The 22,916-nt window shown below is 51.4% G+C and overlaps 11 protein-coding genes across 11 annotated transcripts; 8 read left to right on the top strand and 3 right to left on the bottom strand.

Annotated features, from left to right (window-relative positions):
• Nucleotides 1–56: 56 nt before the first annotated feature.
• GT037_000247 (uncharacterized protein) lies at nucleotides 57–488 on the bottom strand (the record flags this gene model as incomplete). Its single annotated transcript, XM_038925294.1, has 3 exons — nucleotides 57–157; nucleotides 207–386; nucleotides 434–488. 3 exons carry the CDS (start codon nucleotides 486–488, stop codon nucleotides 57–59), a joined length of 336 nt encoding a protein of 111 aa, XP_038791150.1.
• Nucleotides 489–731: 243 nt separating this feature from the next.
• On the top strand, nucleotides 732–2,015 carry GT037_000248 (uncharacterized protein; the record flags this gene model as incomplete). The annotated part of the gene is made up of 3 exons (XM_038925295.1): nucleotides 732–755; nucleotides 803–1,035; nucleotides 1,082–2,015. The coding sequence occupies 3 exons, from the start codon at nucleotides 732–734 to the stop codon at nucleotides 2,013–2,015; spliced, it is 1,191 nt and encodes a 396-aa protein (XP_038791151.1).
• A 3,611-nt stretch (nucleotides 2,016–5,626) lies between these two features.
• GT037_000249 (uncharacterized protein) lies at nucleotides 5,627–5,839 on the top strand (the record flags this gene model as incomplete). Its single annotated transcript, XM_038925296.1, has 1 exon — nucleotides 5,627–5,839. The coding sequence occupies one exon, from the start codon at nucleotides 5,627–5,629 to the stop codon at nucleotides 5,837–5,839; it is 213 nt and encodes a 70-aa protein (XP_038791152.1).
• A 244-nt stretch (nucleotides 5,840–6,083) lies between these two features.
• On the bottom strand, nucleotides 6,084–7,346 carry GT037_000250 (uncharacterized protein; the record flags this gene model as incomplete). Its single annotated transcript, XM_038925297.1, has 1 exon — nucleotides 6,084–7,346. One exon carries the CDS (start codon nucleotides 7,344–7,346, stop codon nucleotides 6,084–6,086), a length of 1,263 nt encoding a protein of 420 aa, XP_038791153.1.
• Nucleotides 7,347–7,690: 344 nt separating this feature from the next.
• Nucleotides 7,691–10,048, top strand: GT037_000251 (uncharacterized protein; the record flags this gene model as incomplete). The annotated part of the gene is made up of 1 exon (XM_038925298.1): nucleotides 7,691–10,048. The coding sequence occupies one exon, from the start codon at nucleotides 7,691–7,693 to the stop codon at nucleotides 10,046–10,048; it is 2,358 nt and encodes a 785-aa protein (XP_038791154.1).
• A 385-nt stretch (nucleotides 10,049–10,433) lies between these two features.
• On the top strand, nucleotides 10,434–11,870 carry GT037_000252 (tubulin-tyrosine ligase; the record flags this gene model as incomplete). Its single annotated transcript, XM_038925299.1, has 1 exon — nucleotides 10,434–11,870. One exon carries the CDS (start codon nucleotides 10,434–10,436, stop codon nucleotides 11,868–11,870), a length of 1,437 nt encoding a protein of 478 aa, XP_038791155.1.
• Nucleotides 11,871–12,402: 532 nt separating this feature from the next.
• Nucleotides 12,403–13,843, bottom strand: GT037_000253 (uncharacterized protein; the record flags this gene model as incomplete). Its single annotated transcript, XM_038925300.1, has 3 exons — nucleotides 12,403–12,566; nucleotides 12,619–13,351; nucleotides 13,466–13,843. The coding sequence occupies 3 exons, from the start codon at nucleotides 13,841–13,843 to the stop codon at nucleotides 12,403–12,405; spliced, it is 1,275 nt and encodes a 424-aa protein (XP_038791156.1).
• A 196-nt stretch (nucleotides 13,844–14,039) lies between these two features.
• GT037_000254 (uncharacterized protein) lies at nucleotides 14,040–14,282 on the top strand (the record flags this gene model as incomplete). Its single annotated transcript, XM_038925301.1, has 1 exon — nucleotides 14,040–14,282. The coding sequence occupies one exon, from the start codon at nucleotides 14,040–14,042 to the stop codon at nucleotides 14,280–14,282; it is 243 nt and encodes an 80-aa protein (XP_038791157.1).
• A 39-nt stretch (nucleotides 14,283–14,321) lies between these two features.
• GT037_000255 (uncharacterized protein) lies at nucleotides 14,322–15,100 on the top strand (the record flags this gene model as incomplete). The annotated part of the gene is made up of 2 exons (XM_038925302.1): nucleotides 14,322–14,603; nucleotides 14,654–15,100. The coding sequence occupies 2 exons, from the start codon at nucleotides 14,322–14,324 to the stop codon at nucleotides 15,098–15,100; spliced, it is 729 nt and encodes a 242-aa protein (XP_038791158.1).
• Nucleotides 15,101–15,587: 487 nt separating this feature from the next.
• GT037_000256 (galactokinase) lies at nucleotides 15,588–18,568 on the top strand (the record flags this gene model as incomplete). Its single annotated transcript, XM_038925303.1, has 4 exons — nucleotides 15,588–15,752; nucleotides 15,799–16,247; nucleotides 16,296–17,175; nucleotides 17,498–18,568. 4 exons carry the CDS (start codon nucleotides 15,588–15,590, stop codon nucleotides 18,566–18,568), a joined length of 2,565 nt encoding a protein of 854 aa, XP_038791159.1.
• A 3,082-nt stretch (nucleotides 18,569–21,650) lies between these two features.
• GT037_000257 (uncharacterized protein) lies at nucleotides 21,651–22,199 on the top strand (the record flags this gene model as incomplete). The annotated part of the gene is made up of 1 exon (XM_038925304.1): nucleotides 21,651–22,199. The coding sequence occupies one exon, from the start codon at nucleotides 21,651–21,653 to the stop codon at nucleotides 22,197–22,199; it is 549 nt and encodes a 182-aa protein (XP_038791160.1).
• Between the last annotated feature and the right edge of the window lie 717 nt (nucleotides 22,200–22,916).

The raw sequence follows: 22,916 nt of genomic DNA on the forward strand, positions 1-22,916 counted from the left end.
TGGGTCGGCGTTTTGGAATGTACGGGTATCATGATTTATTTTTTGTGGATAAAAGCCTAGGAGGAACAGCATTTGGTTCCTCCCAATGTAGTCTTTCCCTTTCCCTTCTTGATATCCTCGTTGTTGCCTCTTTCGGTGTGCTCGTGTATCCGCAGCTCTGGCAACTTTCAGCATTCGATTCAGATACCATAATTGAGCGAACGTACTGTAACTGTCCTGTTCGGCCGCTGCTTGCCCTTGAACGACGTTCTCTCGCAGAAATTTGGCTACTTCTTCGGCATGTACTAATGACGCTTGCAATTCCTCGCTTCCAACTCGGAGGTCGCGGTTCGACTCGAACTTCTTGCGGGCTTCGGCGCGGGCGGCGAAGAGGGTGTTCATGTCGCCTGTGCTGTGTGAGCTGCGGAAGTAATCCGAATAGTGCAGTGCATACCCTCGAAGGCGATGCGCGCAGATCGCAGCAGGTTCCGGTAAGCTACTAGCGCCATTTTGTGTAAGTCGGGGGTGTGAGTAGGAAACCAAAAGCGTATTGAAAGATACAGTTCCGTTCGGAAGTTCCGCGAGGAAAGTTGCTCGCACGTGACATCGTTCGTGCTAGGAAGATCCCTGGCGACGATCCGACACCCGCTGACGTCGCGAAGGCTGAAAGTGGTCCACACACGAGCACGCTTCGCTGGCCTCAACGGTAGAATTCTAGCTCCCACACCGGGCTGCGATCTACCAGAGCCAACATGGTGTCCTTCTGGCCTTGGAAGGTAAGACGGTTCCAACTACGCGCTAGTTCAATTGCTGACTGTGGCAGGGTAGCGAAGACGCCGCCTCTTTCGAGAGGACGCTCAACACTCTCACCGGCAAGATCAACAGAGCCGCCGCGCGCAATGACAAACAGAAGCAGCTCGCGCGACGCGCACGCGTCATGTGGACGCTGTATGCCGGTTTCGCCTACATTCTGGCTGCGATGATTCTCACCTTCGTGACGGGATGGCAGAACTGGGGCCCTATCGAGGGCAGTGTTGTCGCTGGAGGGCCAGTACTGTATGTCTACACTTTGCTTTTTTGGGTCACAAATCTGACTCTCCAGACTCTACGGCATCCGTTACGCGCTCATGAGCTACTTCGACTACCGCATTCGCAATACCGACATCTACCTCAAGAAGCTGAACAAGGAACGCGACGCTACCATCGAGCGCCTGAAGGAAGCCACCAAGTACAACTCTACCCAACAATTGCTCGAGAAGTATGGAGCATCGCCCAAGAAACCTGAGCAGCCACAGCAGGGCAACTCTCCCGGTCGCAAGAAGCCTCAAGGCCCTCAAATGTCAGTGCCGCCTCCAGGACCCCGCACTGGCATGGCACCTCCCCCAACGGCCAACATCCAGCGACCTCAGTCCCAGCACCGCCCAATTACCCCACAAGAGATTCCTTCGAATGTCTCGTCACCCCAGGGCCCGCCTCCGACGCAACATCTACCCCCACCAGAGGCTCCCGGAGCTGAATTCGCGCCCAATGCTTTCAGTGGTGGTCCCGACCTGACCAAGCAGTACACGCAAGACTCGCCCGCCGCCTTCACACAAACCCACTGGTACGATCGCATCCTCGACGCTCTCCTTGGCGAAGACGAAACACAGGCTAAGAACCGTTTCGTCTTGATTTGCTCAGAGTGCCGACTCGTCAACGGACAAGCACCGCCCGGCGCCCGCACCCTCGAAGACGTCGGCCGATGGCGATGCGGTGGATGTAGTGCGTGGAACGGAAAGGAGAAGCCCCGCGAAGACGACGTTACGCGTCTTGTGCAAGGCTGGGAGGCTGAGCGCAAGGCTAAAGATGCGCATCGCAGGCGGAGTGTAGACAGGGGAATTGATTCTGATAACAGGGAGACTGAGGAGGACGATGGTGGCATGATTGGAGGTAAGCATGAGAGTTCAGGGGTGGATGTTGCGGCCGATAGTGGCGAGGATACGCCGCCGCCGAGTCGGAATACGAGAAGCAAATCAAGGGGGAAGGCGAAGAAGTAGATGCTGATATGGCTGGGATGCTTCGATTCGTGCTTGGATGACATGACTATGGGCGGGATGAGGGCGGTCATGTGTACCAAAATATTGTTATGGCTTACAGTATGATAGGCTGAATATCTCAAAACTTTGAAAGACCTTAGAATATTCTAAGTCGTTTCAACCACTTCCCGTGACTTGCGCCTAGGCCCTGCTGGTGAAGTATAAATTCTTCACTTCCAGGTCTCTCTTCCAGTCTTCTCTCATTCATTCTTCATTCTATCTTCTCCAAAGCGGCTAAATGAAGATGGTATGACGTTCGCCTCCTCCTTCGGCTGATTCTACGTACCTCCGTACCAAAAAAGGAACCGTAGTTGACTATGAGCGGTCAATTGTTCTGTCCTTCAAAGACGAACTAACACGCTATATGACTGCAGTCTGCTGGCTGTCCAAAGAACAGCAAAGTTAGTACATGTCGGTGGTGGAAATCAAAACTTGACCAGACCCAACATTATGGGAACTATCTGAGGAGTCTTTGTCCGAAAATCGTTACCTGTCTACGGCATGTCGTCAAAAAACAGCTGCCCGATTTGCATGTTTTTTTAGAGCAGTCGAAAAAAATTAATTCTTGGAAGATCGATCAAAGCTCTTTCTCTCAAAAGCCCCCGCCGTCGCCGCATGGTGGGAAGTGAGCAAGATGCCCAAACCATGGGCCAAGCTTGAGGGTATAAAAACTTCAATCTGTCCGCTAGATTGTGTCATTGTACAGTCTACGCCTTTATTCGTTCTTTTCGAAGCAACTATCTTGCGATTGAATGTACTCTGCTCGTTTACAGACTCAAAAAACGGACTTGTGGAGAACGTATGCGAGCGCTCGACTTGCAAAAGCTTACAACGAACGACGATATGAGCATCAGCATACTTCCAGCGAAGGTACTCACAGGCCTGGCTTGGAAACACACCATTCCACACCCGATGGATCAATGCTTGGCGTATGGTTGCTGTATAAAACCTTTCGTTCTCGTTGGCTGTTTCTTATCTTCACCGTTGCACATTCGACTTGTTATCTCTCTTTCAAAACGATACTACAGCGGTAAATGCTGGCCTTCTCTCGCTGTCTCCATGTACACCACTGGTACCGTGTGGGTGAATACGTAGAAGCACCACAGTATGACATCTTAACAGTGCTTTTGTTGAACGAAGAGAATTTTTCAAAGTAACAAATTAAGGTTGATGTCTGTTTGAAGGCAGGAATTCGTACCAGACATCAGACTGCTGTCTTTAGTCGTGGCTTCATTCAGCAATGTTTTTCAAAACCTGTCGATGCTGAGTTATGGGAGTTGTTGGCAGAAGAAGCGGGTATAAAGCTCACCTTGCCGCTGTGCAGTTCTCCCTTCTCCATTGCACTTCATTCAATCTTTACTACAAATCAGTGGAAGGCGTGGGCATGTGTGCCTCCTCTGTCTCCACACTAAAAACTAGTCTGCCAGTTGTCATGACTGGGCTCCTCTGCTTCTAAACTATTATGGCCGCAGCATACGAATTTTGTGTCCTGACAGCACTCCAAAGTGAATGCCTGTTGTCAACTAGCCATGTGCGAGTCGCTGGGTACCAAAATCCATAGACGACGTCAGTTTGAGCTCTAAGATTTTTTTCTTGGTCTGTTCAGCTTGGTGGGCTGGTGCGGCGCGAGAACGTGGCTCTTTCAGCCAGGAAAGGTGTATATAAACCCTTCCTGGGTCGCCTCTACTTACTTCCTCACAACCACAAACTTTGCTATTCCATACCAAAAATCAATCTTGCCATCTCCCATGACTCTGTCTGTGTGTCTCTGCTGTTCCATCTCCAAATAATCACTTCGTCTCACGCATGAGCTGGCCTCTGTGTCTGCTCTCTCAAACTACCAAAACACGTGCACAAAGCCGAGACGAATCAGGCCCTTTTGCTAGGCAACTACATAACGAAAACAACCTAGAGATCAAATGTCTGTTCCTTCTGCTCTTCTTCCGCCACCTTCTTCTGCCAACTGCGAAGGGGTCTTTACACCTACCATGCTTCATGGGTTCTTGGAAGGCGGCTGCAACAAAATACTGCATTCATCACTCATGTTCAGCACTACGGGAAGAACTCTCGACGTACTCTTGGTGTTTGGAGTACCCGTACTAGGACAAAAATGCAGTAGCATACAAGGAATGTCCTCTCCGCTCGGTTCTCCCGCCTTTTCACCACGATAGAATCTTTTCAGACCATGTTGCATGATTTTAACATAAGAGCTGTTATATTTGATGGCGTATCCTGCGGGATGCTCGAAAAATACCGCTGTAACATTCAAATTGCGTCCAGCCTTCGTCATGATCATGTTCCTCCCCTGTGTACCTCAAACGAGAATGAAAGATCATGATGAAAGGACACAGAGGTTGTGTCGATGATCCCGATCGAGACGTCAGGCTGTTTTGTAGTTGCCAGAGTCATCAGAAACCTGATTTCAAACCTCTAAGTATCATGCTTGTCTCCGAAGGACGTCCTTCTGGGCGACCATGGAACAGTCAAGTACAGTAGAAGCCATGTCACCCCTACAGTAAAGTCATAGAGTACGATGGAGGTCAAGTACTGTTTTTCTGACCCGGAGCCTACATGTCGTCGACCAGTCCGTAAGCAAAACGGCACAATCCATGTTTTCCCCTCGCTGGGCTCAAAAAAAAACACCCAAGAACAGGATGTCCTCCGAAAATATGCAGGCTTTCATGCTCATGTCTGTCCCCCACTCTCTTGTTCTCTTGTTCACCGAAGAAAGCTCTTTCTATCAAAAAGACGATCATGCTCTGACTATGGCTGTCCTTAGGAAACGGTGTCTACCCATCCAAGAAACCACAATACAGTTCAGCAACACCTCAAAAATAGACCGACATGATGTGATGAGCGAAACAGAGCAGATTTGATGGTTACAGAAGAATAGATCTCGTGCAAGTATGTAATGACTGAAAGCGTCGCAATACAGCTGAGTCCACCGCATGAGAGCGCAGTGTTTACGCCGTTTGGTACTGCTTACATGATGCACGTGTTCTCTACGGACGAGTGGGTGTATATAAAGACCACATTCTATCTTGTTCTTCTCTTCTCTACAACGTCTGCAGTCATATGGTCCAAAACGGACCTCGATAAGACCGATGGTTTCGGCTGTGCGCTTTTTTCCTGGGCTATCTTTCAAAAGTAACTGTCAAAGGCCAAATGGAGTGTGTTGCTCGAACGAAAACTACTCATCGTGACAAGCAACGATCAACGCGCATCGAACTCCGTGCCTCAAAATCCCATGACCTCGAAACCACTCCGATACCGTACACTTGAATCGAAGCACCCTTGTACCACTACTTCTTTTTGTCAACATCGCGCTCTCAGCAGACATGTCGTCGTCCGGCCCGAAAGTAGAACGACACAGCTTCACGTCTTCTCCTCGCTCGGCTCAAGGAATACTCAAGCGATGGCCTTGGTGGGATGTATGCAGCTCAAACCCTGGACATCCCAGAGACCACAGGTTTGGAACTTTGATGTAGGTTGCTGCTTCAGATACAGGGTCTATGGATGAACGGGGGCTCAACATACGCATCATGATTGATGCACTGAAGCGGCATTTCCAAATGCTACAGCGAATGATCAATGTCTGGCAAGAGCCCGTGAACTATGACATCCTTTCTCCAGAGTGCATCATGAGGCGAATGGATCTAGAGAAAATCATGTCGTCTGAGCCTGTCCGTATTCTCATCACTGCTCTTAATTCCTTTGGATACGCACAAGACTTAGGCGATGCAGCTCGTGGCCGCGGCAGGTTTGCTGAGGGGACGATGAGATGATGTCTCAAAGAGCCTACGTCCTGGCTCGCCATTTTGGTTGTGCGCTGCGAGACAGAGAAGTTAGGCAGAGGAGATGCAGGACATGAGTCTCAAATAGGAGTTAGCCTACACTGGCAAATAGCTTAGGGTTGAATTAAGATTAGGTCGGATTTATAAGACCCTGACCCAACTACAACTATTGACTTAGAATATCCTCTTGTATCATGTCGACTCATCCTTCTCGACCTCCCACAAACTATCTCACCTACGACCCCTTCGGCTTGACCGTGAAAAAACTACTCATTTTCTTCATGCCACTCGTATCCACTTTCTTCAACTGCTTGACCCCTCTCCCCTCATTCTTCTTCTTTATGGCCTCCTCTTCCTTCTTCCTCTTCTTCTCTTCCCGCTCGGCAATCTTCTCTTCGTCTAGCTCAACGGCACGTTTCCGGCTTATGTTGTCTGACAGAGAGCGGAGTGAGAGGGCTTCGGATTTGAGGGCTGCGATGGAGGATAGGTGGGCTTCGAGAGGGGCGAAGCGCGTACTGAGAAGGGCGAGGAGAGGCGTACGCAGGGATAGCGACATGTAGGCGCTGAAGAGGTAGGTGAGGGATGTGCGGAGGCGGAGGAGGTGCGGTATCCCTTCAGGGGTTGTGAGGGTGGGTTTTGAGGCGGCGTCGTCCTCGGGTGTAGTTATGCTAGTTTCGACACTTGTTTGGGAGTCCGCTATTGTCGGCTTGTTCTCCTTCTCTTCTTCTGTGCCTGCTGTTGTCGAAACAGCACTTAGTGTGCTTTCCTCCCGCTTTATGCTCATGACGGGAATTTCCAGGGCGGTCTTGATATACTTTTCTTCCAGTGATGGTGGAAGTCCATTCTTAACCATGCGCTCGGCTTTTGCAAGCAGAACTTCGAGCAGTTTGGGATGGGAGAGGCGGTACATGGTTTCGTCGCCGGCGTCGACTGTGTCGCATATCCTTCGCATCTTGGTTTCTATCATGGATTTCAGGGAGGGATATTGTGTTAATAACGCTTTCCAGTGCTGTGAGGCAGACGAGAGCGAGTCTAGGTAGTCATCGATGGCGAGGAAGTGTTGTTTGGTGTCTTTTGCGGACTTTGGTGTGAGGGCGGGGAGGATGAGGAATAGTATGTCGATTGGTGTTGCGACGAAGAGGTCGGCAGATTTGGTAACGTAGCCACTGCCTATCCGCGAAGGGTCTGTTCCTTCTGTTGTGTAATTCTCGGCCTTCTCTCCTGTTATCAACCAACTCTTGCAGTCCTTCTTGGGCGCCGCGATGCGCGTGAACTCATAGAAGCCTTTCTCGGGGCAGAAGTAGTATCTTGACGGGGTGGCGTTTGCGGGGTTGTCGAGACTGATTATGCGCGCATCTTTTGATGTATCCTTTGGTAGTACGAATAGCTTTGGGGGGTTCGGTGTGCTTTCGGGTAGCGATTTGGCTGTCGACGTGGTGGGTTCAGGTGTGGATTCCTTTGGGGTCGCTTTTACTGGTTTTGAGCGTGTACGTGCCATTGTGATGTGTATGTTGGTCCAATTGAATCGCGGAAGTTTGTTATACTAGCTGGAATCAAGCGGGATGTACGTGGTGTACCGGGTCTGTTGGCGCAAAGTGAAGTTGAGTCGCGTCGCGTGGGTCGGGTCAACCGCAACACGCGCAATCCCTGTCACGTCACGGTTTCGAGTTAGATTAGTCTGGGGTGAACCACAGTCCGGTGTCAACAAACGCCAACGGGTCCCGGCTATGCGCTTGTGATTCCTGCCTGGAGATCCCAGATTCTTGCTTTTTCCCGTCTGTAGTACTGGCGTTGCTATGGGCCGCTGCGAGATAGCGCAATCAATACTGCACCATCACAACAATGATTGTGCGGGAGAGCCCCAAGTCAAAAGGTGAGGCTGGTAGCGAATCCAACGGTGCTGAGCGTGCGCTGACTCTTGTCACAGTCAAAGACAACCAGCCCAACTGGCCCCCGCAGTCGTCCGTCGAAGCCCTTCTCAGCTCGCCCTCCGGACGTAAAAAGTACGAGAGCCGCCGCCAGCGCGATTCGGCCTCACCATCCCCCTCGAAACGCCGCCCCATGTCGCGCGGAGGAGTCCAAGCCGGTAGCGATGGAGAGGAGGACGAGGAGACGCTTCAGCTGCAGCTGCAGGCCATCGAGGCCAAGCTGAAGTTGAAGGCGCTGCAGAAGAAGAAGAACGAGTCGCTGGACATGGACCGCAACGGCGCATCGTCGCGAGCCAGCATGGCCACCAGTATGCGCAGAATCGACCTATCGCGACCCGACAGCAAACACGACAACGACGTCGAGGTGCCACGCTCACCAGTCCGGACCCGTCAACCGCCTACCGAGCCCAAGAGCCCTGCGCGGGTCATGCTGGGCATAGACAAGGGACTCACTGCCCGCGATGTTAGTCTCAAGCGGCCGGGCACCCCTGGGCGTCTGTCACGGTTGGGTTCGTCTCAAGGTCTAGGAACGCCAAAGATCAAGTCCTTCAGCGAACGCATCGCAGAGAGCAGGAACAAGGAGAAGGAGCGCGAGGTCAAGGAAGAGAGGGCTGAGCAGAGGAGGAGCAGGGGCTTCGGCTTGCAGAACATCGAAGGAATCAAAGACCGGCCCTCGCTCTCACGAACGAGTTCCGACCAGAGCTCCCGCGACATGCCACCGCCCGCCTCCAGGACTCACGCCCGAACACAAAGTTTACAGAATCGGTCGTTCGGAAACCCACCTACTCCACGGCCAGCATCTACAATGTCCTTCAGACCTGAGAGCGCACGCCCCACATCATCCGCTTCCAAATCCTCATCCAGCAGCTTTGGCACAACCCCAACCGCTTCAAGATACGCCGACATCTCATCGCGCGACGACAGTACAGACGCGCCCAGTTTCGAATCCTTCTCTGGTCTTCACCTCAAGTCTAGAGAAATGCAACACAATGTCGTGACACGCACGCTGGAAGGCAAGACTGTACTCACCATACCGCAGTTGCTGAAGACGGTCAAAGCGCCCGAGTACGACCCGCCAGAATGGGAAAATGACTATGTTGTTCTCGGGGTCATCTGCTCAAAATCAACACCGCACAACTCCAAGAACGCAGCCAAAGACCAGACCACAGGCAAGCAGGACAAAGACATGGACCAGAATGGCAAGTTCATGGTCATCCGTCTAACAGACCTCAAGTGGGAGTTGGACCTTTTCCTGTTCGATACTGGTTTTTCGCAATTCTGGAAACTGCCTCTCGGTACACTGGTTGCGATCCTCAACCCAGACATCATGCCACCACGGAATCGCGATACCGGCAAGTTCTCACTGAAACTCTCAAGTTCTGATGATACTATACTCGAACTCGGCACAGCGAGAGATCTGGATTTCTGCCACGCGCAACGTAAAGACGGCAGAGAATGTGGTCAGTGGATCGATGGTCGCAAGACTGAGTTCTGCGAGTTCCACATCCAACTTCAGGTTGACAAAGCCAAGAAAGGCCGCATGCAAGTTAACACTATGACCGGTATGGGTAGTGGGCCTGGTGGCGGCATGTTTGGTGGTCGACGTGGTGGCCCCAAGGGTGATGAACTCAAGAGAGAAGGCAAGTACCATGATCGAGAACTCCACGAAACCGTATACATTGCACCAAGACCCGGCGGAGCAGCCAAACTCATCGACCGCGATCACCAAAATTGGGAAGGCGGAGCGAATCGAGAAGATCGCTTCCGTAAGCAATTGGCCGAAAAGGAGAGGGAAAGAGAACTCGCCAAGAAGCTTGGTACAATGGGAGATGGCAGTACTGGAGGTGATTACATGAAGCTAAAGGGTGCTGGTACCCAGAATCTGCCCGCAAGAGGGTATACATCGTCGCAAGGTTCAACAGGTGCAAAACCTGACAAGCCAGCCGACACCGACTTTAGTAGTCTGCTTAACCGTACGTCTGCCGATGTTTCTTTGGCGCCCGTTAAACGTAAACGAACAGCATCAGCGAAATCATCAACTTCGAGCGACCCTGTCGGCTGGGGATTCAAATACGGTCGTATCCCATCACCCAAGAAGGAAGTGCCTTCTGCATTCCGCGGTACACGAGAAGCCAGTCCAGCAAAGAAGAAAGCCCGTCTCTTCTTAGATGGAAAAGGCATTCGCGAGCCTGGACGAGAGAGTCTGGGTGGTCTAGACGCAGGACTCATTGCTGCCATGGACGACGACGACGATGACTTGGAGGTAGTTTAATTCTTTGAAGAAACCCTAGGGGAGGCAACAAAAAAAAGGGAGGATGTGGAAGGGGAAGGCGTTTGGATCACAAGCTCGCTGATTGGCTAGAGCTAAGCGAACAACGGACATTTCGACATTTCTGGGCTCTGGATACCTCAGGCTTAGCGTAACGTAAGCCTTGTAACGACTTTCCTTTGTGTACATGTACAATATTATACCCGTTCATCACGTTGATATACACACTGCGTTCAATTTCAAAAAGCCGACGTGCTAGAGAGGAGGCGCAGTTGCTTGCATGAGTGCCAGTACTTTGTAACTAACCACACGCAACAACACTCGTGCACCCACCCTTTTCAGAAAGAAAGTGGAGAGACAATATTCCACCAAAACAAACCACCTCAGAATGGCAGCCCGGAATACCGACCCCGACGAGAAGGTTTACGCCCTCGTCAACTACGAAGACCCTTATGTCCAACCTCTCATCCTCGCAGCACTGAAGAAGCGACTACCAGCTTCGGCTCACGAATTCATAACTTCGCCATCCCAACTCCCTAGTCCGTCCTCTCGTTTCCTCCAATGGGTACAATATGAGTCCATTGACTTTGATCACCTTATGGAACACTCCTCGAGCAGCCTATCCAACGCCTACGTAATTCGCAAGGCACTCATCCGGAAACACTACCTCAGTACCACAATCGCAAATTGGATTACCAAGTACCCGGAAAGCGCACTGAAGAAGCACGTCAAACCGAGTGTAGAGTTTGAAGTTGACTATGCCGAGTTCCTGGACGATGCGCTGGTAGAAGCATGGGAGTTGAAAGAGAGCTGGGCGAGGAACGAGGAGCTTGACAGCGCAGAAGATGGAGAAGAGGCGGCGAAGAAGAAAGAGTGGTGGATCTTGAAGCCGGGGATGAGTGAACGGGGTCAAGGCATCAGGTTATTCTCAAGTGAAGAGGAACTCACTGCCATCTTCGAAGAGTGGGATCCTGAGAGCGATGATGAGGAAGAGGAGGAAAACGTCGATGCAAGAAGTGATGCTGGCGCTTCCAACACAGACGACCGGAGAGAAGAGAAAGACGAAGGAAACGGCATCATAACATCCCAACTCCGCCACTTCATTGCTCAACCATATATCCACCCCCCTCTGCTCTTATCTCCGCCATCCCTTGCTACCCCTTACTCCTCTTCCTCGCCAGAAACTCTCCGCAAGTTTCACATCAGAACCTACGTCCTAGCAACTGGCGCCCTGCAAGTCTACGTCTACCGCCCTATGCTCGCCCTCTTCGCCGCACGCCCTTATGTACCTCCCTGGGACGCCGCTCTCCAGGAGAACCGCGAAGAAGCCATGAAAGCGCATCTCACAAACACTTGTCTGCAGGACAGCGGAGACAGAGAGGGTAGTGTAGGCTTGTTCTGGGACTTGCCCGAAACCATACCTGGACAACCTCCTTTCACCTCTACAAACGGCAAAACATTAGAAGTAGGAAAAGGCTGGAAGGATGAAGTGTTTTCCCAGATTTTGAATACTACATCTCAGACTTTTGAGGCCGCGGCGAGGGGTATGTCGATTCATTTCCAGCCGCTGCCTAATAGCTTCGAAATCTTTGGTTTGGACTTCATGGTTGGGATAGAGGGGAATGGGGAGCTGAATACGTATTTGTTGGAAGTAAACGCGTTTCCTGATTTCAGACAGACGGGAGATGAACTAAGTGGGATGATTGAGCGACTTTTCGAGGGCGTGGTGAACAAGGGGGTGGTGCCTTTCTTTGGGCTCAACGTGGAGCAAGAAGGGGATGACGAGATGGTCAAGGTCTTGGATGTTGATCTGGGCCGGCGGTGAGCGAAGCTTAGGGAGATTCATTATAGCAGCACTGCATGTTGATGAGCACAATGAGAGTAATCACTCATATTTTCCTTGATCTATACTATGGTTCCTGTCCTTTCCTCCCATTACTTTCATTTCAATCTGCAATCGCTGCATGCTGTGTTGGTGTCTAACGAGAAAGAACTCCCAAACACCAAACTACCGCATACCTTGATCGGCAGTTGAAGTACCCTTATCTACTTACTAACCATGGGGCTATTCATATAGCCAGAAAATAAAAGAACACCGATTACAATGCCAGAGCAGCAAAGAAGGTTTTGCTACCTTCCATTGCTAAACATACATTAAAGGCCGTCAGTATGCGCACCCTTTCGTGATGCTAATGTAATCGTGGGTATCCTGATCCTGTTCTTTGATGTCAAAGAACACAAAAAGCAAACGCTCGCTATGCAAACAATCAGTCACAAAGGACCTGATGCAGAAGAGGACAAGCTAAGGTGTCTTCAAGACACCCATGCTCATTCAAGACGAACGGGCTGGGGCACCGTTAGATGCTGCCAAAGGACATGGAGGAGGTGGAGTGCTCACTGCGAGCTCGCTTGTCTGCCGCCTCGCGCTCGAGCGGCTCACCACTGCGCTTTTTGGATGTCTTGACTGAGCTGCTTGAGCTGTGGGCTGACTTGACGCGCGACCAAGAGTCAAATGAGATCTCTATTATGGTATTAGTATGCGGGTAAATAGACCCGTGCACAGGATGACTCACCCTTCTTGAGCTTCCGAGTCGTAGGCGGCGGCGTCGTGGCCAACGATGGAGTTGGCACGACGCTCTTTCCCTTCCTACGGCTCGGGGTTGCGACTGCCTCGTCGACTTCGGTGGTGGCCTCCTCGTCGTCAGTCTCGATTCCCTGCGCGCGGTTGCGTGCTTTGATCTCGGCCTGGAATAGAAGTTTCGGCTTGATAGACGAACGAGTAAGTGGGCGGCGTGCCTCAACACCGATTTGGCGGCGCACTTGCTCGTCATCGGCGGAGAGTTCATCGTCTTGCTCTGCATCTGAGGCGCCGGAGGGTGCATCGTCGTGGAACTTGCGGAAGACCTTGCGACCTCGGAAGATGTACACCATGCCTTCGTCGCGGTCGGCAGCAGCCTCCATTTTAGCTGTCTTTCGGTCGACCAGCTTCCTTGACTTTTGAGGAGTAGCTTTTGCCTTTCCCTTGCCCTTGACGGTGATGAACGGGTTCTCTTCGGTCTGAGCGCCGGGAGTAGGTACACGTTCCTTGGAGTCGGTGAAGATAGGAATCTTCTCGGTGGTCTCGTCCATCTGCTCAGCAAAGCTCTCTAGGGTGTAGAGGTTCTTTGTCTTGCGGCCTTTGCGCGGCGTCGGCATGGCTTCTTCGATGGTGGATGGGCGATTGGTAGGGAACAAGACGCGGGCGGTGGAGCTGACGTCTTCAACGCGACGCTTGCGGGGTGTCTTGGCTGGAGTAGGAAGCATTCCCTGTCTAAGTCAGCATGTTTGTCCGTACGTGTCATAGCTGGAGGCGCTTTGGTACTCGACGCTGTCGTTTGACAAGCGCAGCGGGCCCGAAGCTAGCCTCCTCATGTAACGTACCGGAGCCATGTTTGCGAACAGAGTACGCCGAGAAGAAGTTGGTGCGGCGTTGTCGGAGTCAGAGTCGAGCGGATTGAGGTCCAAGGGCGCGCGACGGATCGAGCGTGGGGAGCGCGGTTGTTGTGAGGTTACAGGCGAGGATGGCGGCGACAGGGCGAAGGAAGCGTTTGCGCGAGCAGCAGACCGCTTAGACGACGAGGCCGTTGGTGTGATGTCGCGCCTGGTCCGTGGGGTGGACCGCTCCTGTTGGTGAGAGTGAATGTCGCGTTGGGCGGCCACTCTGCTCGATCGGCGCGGTGAAAATGGCTCGTAGGTGTCGCCGTGCAGGGGCGCCGGCGGGGTGTGGATGCGACGGGGCGGCGAGGGTGTGCGCTCCATGTTGTGGTGTGATGCGAGCGTTTGTTTAGGATGGGGCAGTTGCGGTGTTGTTGTAGCAATGTAGGTAGGAATGTGGATATCCAAAATCAAAACAATGGCACCAAGCTTCAATTTTGCAACGCCTCGACGTTTAAAGGGTCCAATTGATGATGCAATATCGATATGCGCGCAAGTGGAAAGTTCGGTAGGGCTTGTGATGGTGAGGGTGAAGGACAAAGCCGGGTGGGTACAATGGGCTATGTCTCCGATGGGGAAGGGAAGAAAGCGCGAGGTTGGGAAGGAAGGCGCAGATGGCGGGTGCTCCTTCCTTGGCGCAATGCACGCGCGGAACATCAACAAGACCCCTGCTAACCGCTGGCCCCGCCAAACCAAATACGTCAAACACGCCAACGCCTGCCAACTCGAAATGCTGCCCGTGTCACCAAATCAATTCGTCTAGACGCGTCCAACACCATACATAACAAATACACAACGCAATATGGACCCGCCAAACCTCGGGGCGCTTGATCTCTCCGACTCGGACGAGGATGCTTTGTTCGACACGCCGGCGGCGCGCAAGACCAAGCAGAAGACAAAAGATGCGGACAATGATGCGGGGGAGGGTGCAGCGGGCGGGAAGACACGCTCCAAGGAGTCGCATTATACCACAGAAGAGGCACGAGAAGCGGCATTGCGGAGAGAGTTGGAAAGCATACGAAACGTCAACAAGGTCATTGAGGGCGTAGTGGAAAGCTTGCAGAAAGCAAAGGACAACATGGCTGTAAGGGACAAGTTTAGAACTGCCGCAGTCTTCAGACTGACGATGAATAGACTGTATCACGCACTGTCCAGAACGCGTCCACTTTGCTGCAAACATGGACACGCATACTTTCCCAGACCGAACACAATCAGCGCTTGATCCTAAACCCTCAATGGCAGGGTGCTTCACAAGATTTGATAGACATTGAGGAGGAAGAAGTACATCGGCAGCAGGCCGCACAACGTCGGGCAGCAGAAGAGCAGGCTCGGAAAGAAGCTGCGGCGAGGAAGATCGAAGAAGATCGTAGGAAGGCAGAAGCGGCCCCGAGACCAGGCACACGAGGCAGAGTGAGGGGCGGCGCTAGACCACGAGGTGCTTCGACATCGTCTACAGGGAACTATGTTGGTGTGGGTGGCCAAGCAGGACGTGGTGTCAGTCGCAGCGATTCAACGCGAGGTCGTGCAGGCAGTGGCATTGGGCGAGGGCTGCCACGGGGTAGGGGAAGAGGTCTGGGCTGATGAATGTGCATGCTCCAGCATCTTCACCACACCTCGAGTCGACATCGAATAAATACGTGAAAAGCTCGACCAACAATGAACCTCGAAACGTAAACTTCGTAATTTCAAGGTCTCGAATGCAAATCAATGTGCACTATCGAAAATGCATCGTGCAATCCAAATCGGACTAGCTGAGCATGCCACTCACCCAAGACTGGGGTGCTTGGTAGCTTGTCGAGGCATGGGACTCTTCTCCAGAGCAACCGGCACTAGAATTTGTACCTGCAGCTCGATGCAGTGAGCGCGCCGGATTGGTGATGCGGGTGCATTTCTCGAAGCGGGAAAGCCTGAGAACCCCACTTGTCGTCAGTTGGACCCCGCCGTACAATTGCTTGAGATCTTGCGACCGTCGGGAGATTCAAATAGATTCTCCGTTTCCTGCTTTTCGACCTCTTTTCTATTTTTCCTTCTCTTCCATTCTTCTAAAATTGGACGTCTATATCACACAATGGAAGTTCCAACAGCAACGTCGCTACGCGACATCTACCCCGAGGACGCGCTCCCAGTCGAAACAAAGCGATGGGAGAGCCTACTCGCCAAGTTCAAGGACCTCTACGGCAAACAAGCAGACTTCGTCGCTAGGAGTCCTGGACGTGTCAACATCATTGGCGAGGTAAAATATCTGCAAGAATTCTATTCCCATTGACTGACGATCGTAGCACATTGACTACTCCTTATACGAGGTCTTGCCCATGGCTATCACCGCCGACTTCATCATGGCCGTTGCTGTACGACCGACCGAGGAAAAGCCGCGCATACGGATAGCAAACCTCAACTCCGAGAAGTTTCCCACCCGCGAGTTTGACATTCCCGAGGGAGAGATTCCAATCGACGCTTCCGAGCATGAGTGGACCAACTACTTCAAGTCCGGATTGAAGGGCGTATCACAACTACTACAGAAGAAGCGGGGCAAGTTCACATCCGTGGGCATGGACATTGTTTGCGACGGCACAGTACCAAGTGGTGGCGGTCTCTCCAGTTCGGCGTCCGTCGTTTGCACAAGTTCTCTTGCTGTACTAGCTGCGAATGGCGAGGAGAAGATCGACAAGACCGAGCTATGCGAACTTGCGATTGTTTCTGAGCGCGCAGTCGGTGTCAATTCTGGAGGGTGAGTTTGACCGAGTAGTTGAAGGTATTATGGCTAACAAACCCATAGTATGGACCAGGCAGCTTCCGTCTTCTCCCTTCGCGGTTCCGCCCTCTACGTGTCTTTCAAGCCCAGCCTCAACTACACAAACATCGAGTTTCCGAAAACAGACCCTGAACTCGTCTTCGTTACCGCCCAGAGTTTCGTCGCCGCAGACAAGCACGTCACAGCCCCTGTATGCTACAACCTACGTGTAGTGGAATGTACACTAGCAGCGGTCTTCCTAGCCAAAGCATTCGGCCTGAAGAAAGATCTCCCAACAGACTCATCCCCTCTCGGCGTCAGCCTGCGCGGCTTTCACGACACCTATTTCGAAGACAAAGAAGGCGTCTCAGACAACACCAAGATCTCTGTCTCGGAGTTCGAAACGCAACTCACAAAGCTTATCCAACACACCGAGGACTACCTTCCCCAAGAAGACGGCTACTCGCGCCAGCAAATCTGCGGCCTCCTAGGCATCTCCGAAGACGAACTCAACCAACGCTACATGTCCAAGTTCCCTGTCCGCGCCGAGAAATTCATGCTCCGCCAACGCGCCCTGCACGTCTTCACCGAAGCCCTCCGCGTGATCAAGTTCCGATCGCTACTCGCTTCACCGCCGTCAAATGACCGCGCGTACCTGCAATCACTAGGCGATCTGATGAACACAACGCAAGACTCGTGTCGCGAAATTTACGACTGCAGTTGTCCCGAGCTGGACGAGTTGTGCGACTTGGCGCGTGCAGCGGGAAGTTGTGGTAGTAGACTTACTGGAGCAGGCTGGGGTGGATGTAGTGTGCATCTTGTGCCTAAGGACAAGGTTGAGGCAGTTAAGAAGGCGTGGGTGGACAAGTACTATAAGAAGAAGTTTCCAGATATTACCGAGGAGAAGCTCAAGCAGGCGGTTGTTGTTAGTGAGCCCGGAAGTGGATCTATGCTTTTCAAGGTTACGGGGAATAAGCTTGCTTAGATGGGGTAGACATTAAGTGAGGCAGTTGGAATCTTCGGGTAAATAATACCCTTGTGTGGTTCAGACGTGGTAACGTCAGACCAGGTTGGCCGTTTGGACATCTGTGGTCACGGCTTAGAATACGATACAGAGACACCAGGTTTGTCTCGTTTACCTTCTCACTGAGAGTCAGAATATGGAATGTTTCGCACCACAGTCTTCATGTTCTTCAATATGCAGTACATGTCACATCAACTCCTGCTTTGGCTTCACAGTATCGCAGGCCATGCAGAAAATCATGCGGACTGTACTGCATCAATACCGTAGTAGCTTCTATGAGGCGCCTTGCTATATCCTCACGTCGATCATCTCTTCCAAGGCGGCGGTATCACAGCTCCTGCACCCAACAACGATATACAATCTACTACATTCCGATCAGGACGTTGCAACTCCTGTCTTCACACCTACACGCATATCACAATATCGACAAGTAACCCCCATCCAGCGACCCACCACCAACATGCCTAGACGCAACCCCAACCGTCGTAGAAGACCATCGCGAAAGACGCATTCTCAGGAACCAAGTTTCGATCGAGCAGGTCATTATCAGCAACATTATAATACCATGTACACGAATGGAGATGTACTTCCCGCAGCACGTTTCAGCGAGGATAGCATACGAAGACAACTCGGGTATACGACTCCACAGCCACAACAGATAAGTGGCGATATAACACCAAGATGGCGGACAGGATATTGGTATACATATACGCATCCTGTTACACGCGAAGATGTAGTTGTTTGGATGAGTGGTGGTGATGGGGGGTTCACACGTGGGTATGGGTATGAATATGCTGGAGAGGGAGAGCATTACCGTAACGAAGACTATGCGATAGGTGCGGGGCTTTGTGATCAAGAGTCTACGACTTGCTATCAGGATACGCGAAAATCTGCCGAGCTACCGCTGTTCGGATATAGAGAAGGATATCACGATCCGATTCTGAAAGATCAGACTGAGGATTGGTGGAGATTGTTTGGTCATGAAGTACCGAAGCAGTTCATCCTTGGTGCTGAGTCCACTCGAACGGCGGATGAGGAGTGGAATGTTGCGGCTTACTTTGCGCCTTATCGCACGCCAAAGCAGGAGTCGTGCCCTAGATCTGAGAGGGAGTATCGCGACGGGAAGGAAAATGCCTCAAGGAGGAGTGAAGAATCCGGAAATGAGCTCTCGACAGGCGAGGTTGGTGGTGGGATATCGCGGGCATGCAGGGGAAGGGATGATTGGGAATGTGACTTTTGTGGAGTAGAGTGCTTTTGTTGGACTGTTGAAGCCGAGATGACCGAAATTTGGTGATATCGTCGAAGCTGAAGGCTCATCTATAGAACGCGTGCCATTCTTGCCGAAAGCACATTTCTGATACAGAATTTCAGGTCGCTACTAATCTCTATCCAAAGTGGTCGGCGAGTGGTGTGAGTATGCTCCAGTGCCTCCGCGTGGGGAAAGCGTCGAGGCTCAGGTGACGGTGTTGTGTCAAGCAGGCGGAGTGCTTCGGAGAAGCACAAGGCCGATACCTCGCGTACGGTCTTGTACGGAGTGGCTGATTCCACGTGGTTGCTGGGAGACCACATGCTCCAGTCCTGGGCTGTACGACTCTCGGTTATTTGGGGTGTGGGATGATGTTGCAGCGCGTATGGACGGTGTATGAGTCAAGTTCGTGGCTCTTCGCATCACAAAGCTCCTTATATCATCATATCATATGGTGAGGTAACTTGTTCTGGATACGAAATGGTGTTAGATGATTGATGTAATTAGAAAAGACTTGAGTATTCTCATCCGTGAAAGCATTTCCTGATGTGTTGCCTTCGATACTGGCACGGAGGAATATTCCAAAAGAGAAATGGTATCAGCCTTGTGGCTATGACGTGGGTTCGGTATACTTCATAGTACCCGATTGATAACCCGGCAAAGCTGCAATGATATCCTGAATATTCGCAAGCTAGAAGGGGTGTTGTTATTCGATTGCCTGACCGTCGCTCTTTCCCATGCGGAAGGCTTGTCGCAGAAGGATAATAGAAGATCTGTTATAGCAAAGATCTGGTGTCATGCAACGCAAGGAGAGTCGACACACCTTGCTTTTGTTTGTGGAGGGTGAGATCAATTTGCTCAAGCGCCAGTGGCGCAGGAGCTTGTAGGGAAAGACAACACCAGAATGATACCGGAAACGTACAATCTACACTCGATCCGAATAAGCCGGAAGAAGCGATAGGGTGGCGTGTTAAAGGTCTGCACCGTAGTCAACGTGAAGCCATGTCCAATGAGGCTGATTAGCTCTTGTGTGGCCTCGCCCAGCCCGAGTGGACATAGTAAGCCATTTCTGAGTATTGTTCTGTACGGTCGTGAAAGCTTAAAGTTGAAGCTACCAACGGCTTGCATGAGGCTTCCCCTGTGAATAAAGTTCAGACAGCTGCGCATCAAATCTCAAATGAGCAAAGTGTATTCCTATCTCATTCCAAGGTTGGGTCAGCTGGGTCAGGCATCATTCAGATTGGGCAGTCGATGCGCTTAGGTCTACTTGTGCTACTCGAGCAGGATACCGATATGGTTTCAGTCATCTCGATGGATGTTGAAGCTGTCATGGTTCATTTTGCGCGTCGGTGACCAGAGTAAGCCGAGGCTTGTAGCTGAGAAGTGCACGTTTTGCGACGGCTGCAAGGGGGACCAGGGAGCCACGCGGGAGAAAAGGAAACACCAGCGTCACAACCGATACGCTTATGGCGTGGTGCTCATGCATGCGACTCGAAATTGAGTGTCGGCTTGCAATGCAGTCGAGATGGAGCAATTTGATATAGGATATGGACCTCCGTGTTGGGTTGCCCTGGTAGCGTCGCGAGCTAAGCGTGCCTTCTGCGGCGTCACCAATAGATCGCTTCGCCCAGCTCCAGTACACCCACATACCTATCGTACGATGTAGGCTTTTCGCGATTGCTGGTGCAGATCAGACAACATCTCATTACCGCATGCCTCATGCGCGACACATATAGCTCTACCAAAACACCCTACCCTTACCGGCCGTTCCTGCACATCCCGAATTGCGACGGCTGCCATGTGTGCTTCGTTATTGCGCGTGCCACAAACCAAATGCCTGCGTAACATGATCTTGGAGACCAGGAGCCGTGGTACTATAGGTAGATACGACAAATACGGAACATATGCTACACAACTCATGTCACTAACCATCAATTGGTCAATCAACATAACTTGAAATTTGACTAATTTGAGAAAACGTTAAGATGGCGAATACCAGTGTTTTCAGGTTGGGCGCAGGATTTCTGCTATGCATACCTACCGAGACGCTGTAGTCGGCATCATTGTGTTTCGCCCGTATTAGCTTTCAGTATGGTTCGATTGGATGCCGTGGAAGACATCGTTGACGGAAAAGACACGCATTGTTACCTCAAGATTCGACAACACTGGAGGACAAGGCATGAGGCGAGAAGTCATACGATTTGCTCAAAGAGTCTGGAACACTTTTGACTTACAGCCTCTAGCTTGCACAAACCTCGCCATCTACAGCGGAAGAATTCTTTTCGGCCCCTCTTAAGGTCAGCCCCATTGTTGGTTCCGTACCGATCATCGACCTCGCGTATCCATTGGATCCACTAGAATCTGTCTGGAGATGTTCGCTCGACCATTGTGGGGGTCAGTTCGCTCTGCAAGGGGAATTTGAATCATACCACAACTGGGTGGTATTTTCACCATGAACATGACTGATCCGGGCTTATACGCCTCAGCACACAATGGGTCCCACGCGGTACTTTGCACTCCACATTGCCTACGAATGGATCGACTGGAAACCGTTACTAGCTATCGCTTGTCTATATACGTCCCAAGTATGAACACGATAACGTGCCACTAGCATGCTCCACTGCCGAAACTGGTAAGCGTATCGTGGTCACAGAAAGGCTTAGGCCGTCCGAGATATCTGCTCGTTGCAGAGACAGCGATAGGCATTGCGATCACAAGCTTCCTGCCACTGAAAGCTTGATGCTACTCCAGATCGAGGTTTCATTAGGTGAATCGCCTCCAAAATACCAGAGGGTCGTAAGATACGAGCTATATTACGTCATGATGAGCGAGTCCCATGAGCCATATGAGGCACTTCGCTCTCCCGGATTGATACTTATACTCACACCGCTTGATAATGGACGTACAACATCTCTTTACACCGATCTGTGCATAAACACAACTACAAGTCTGCTCGCCCTACTGGATGCTGTACTTTTGAGCTTGCCATACATGGTCGACATTGTCCTTTTCAAAACCCACCCCAATGAGCATATGAACAACGGCGTGTCATATAACAGCACCTACACGCTAGACGCTGGACAAGCTACACACATCAGACCATCTAAATTTCATTGAGGAACGCTCGACAATGGGGCAGTCTCGAGAAGTTACAACATTCCTCAGCTTACCCGCTGGATTGCGAGGGCGAATTTATGCCGAGGTTCTGATATCACTCAAGCAAGGCCCAGAGATACTCCGCAGTTGCCGCCAGGTTGAAAAAGAAGCTCGGAAGTTCTTATACCAAAGACCCGTCAATTTTCCGACTCAACTTTCGATGTACGAATGGTTAGATGCAACACCTGACAACCTCCTCGCACAGGTCATCGATATCTCAGTGGCAGTCCAAGATATCGATCTTCGATCTATACTACATCCTCATGCGTCGACGACACTATCACCTGGCCTCCCTCGACTGCTTACGTCGGATCTGTACGAGGCGGAAGTCAGTCGGTTCACGTTTGCATTAAAGAGGTTGCCGCACGTTAAGACAATTGCTATCCAAGCATCCTCGAACTCTCCATCTCGCCTTTATGACGAGTTCGTGTCTAAGATCTTGATAGAGTTGAGGTCGAAATTGCCGGATGCCAAAGTAGTACCCGTCGTAAATCTGAATTCGCGTAATACAGTCGAGTATTGAATAAGCTGCGAACTGGCTATTCAGCATCGACGGAGGCTCTACAGGGTTCGGGCTGATCCCACCAATAGGAAAATTGGTCTTTTCATCGGTTCGGTTCATCGCGAGGCTGATGAAAATAGCGGACGCCTACCGAACCTTGATGCAGAGGCAGTGTGATCTTCGCAGAGATCTGATGCAGGAGCGTATCGATACCCAAGCTGTCAGGCATCGCATGAAAGCATCCTATGTCACTAATGCTAGTCGAAGGTTGCGGACTGATCGAGTTGGATACACAGGAACATCTTGGTTGAAGTATGAGAATTGTATGTCATTGCGTGTGTCTATCGAACTCGAATTGATGCTCATTCGGCAATTTCCGCTAGTAGCTGGCTTGCGAGAGATCAATCCTAATTGTTTCGAGGTTTACCAAGGTCGGAACTAGGATGCACTGAACGAAGATGTTGCAAACGAGTATGTGAGAGGTGAGATGCCCAAGTCTTTTGATGAAGCTAAGACTGTTGGCACCAAGGTTATGCCTCATCAGCTTCTCTGCGGGTTCGGGTTCGGGATCGTATAGGAGCGGAACCTTAAAGAAACATGCTGGCACTTCTAAAGTCGTTTGAAATGTGACCTCGCGATACAACCTATCACATCCAAGCTACCTTCTGCGCGCAGTCAACCACTGCACGTCATTGTTGATCGCGATATTTCATCGTTTTTTGAGCTCATATCAACGTA

Source organism: Alternaria burnsii, assembly GCF_013036055.1.
Source record: "Alternaria burnsii strain CBS107.38 chromosome Unknown 705, whole genome shotgun sequence".
Lineage (NCBI taxonomy): Eukaryota > Fungi > Ascomycota > Dothideomycetes > Pleosporales > Pleosporaceae > Alternaria > Alternaria burnsii.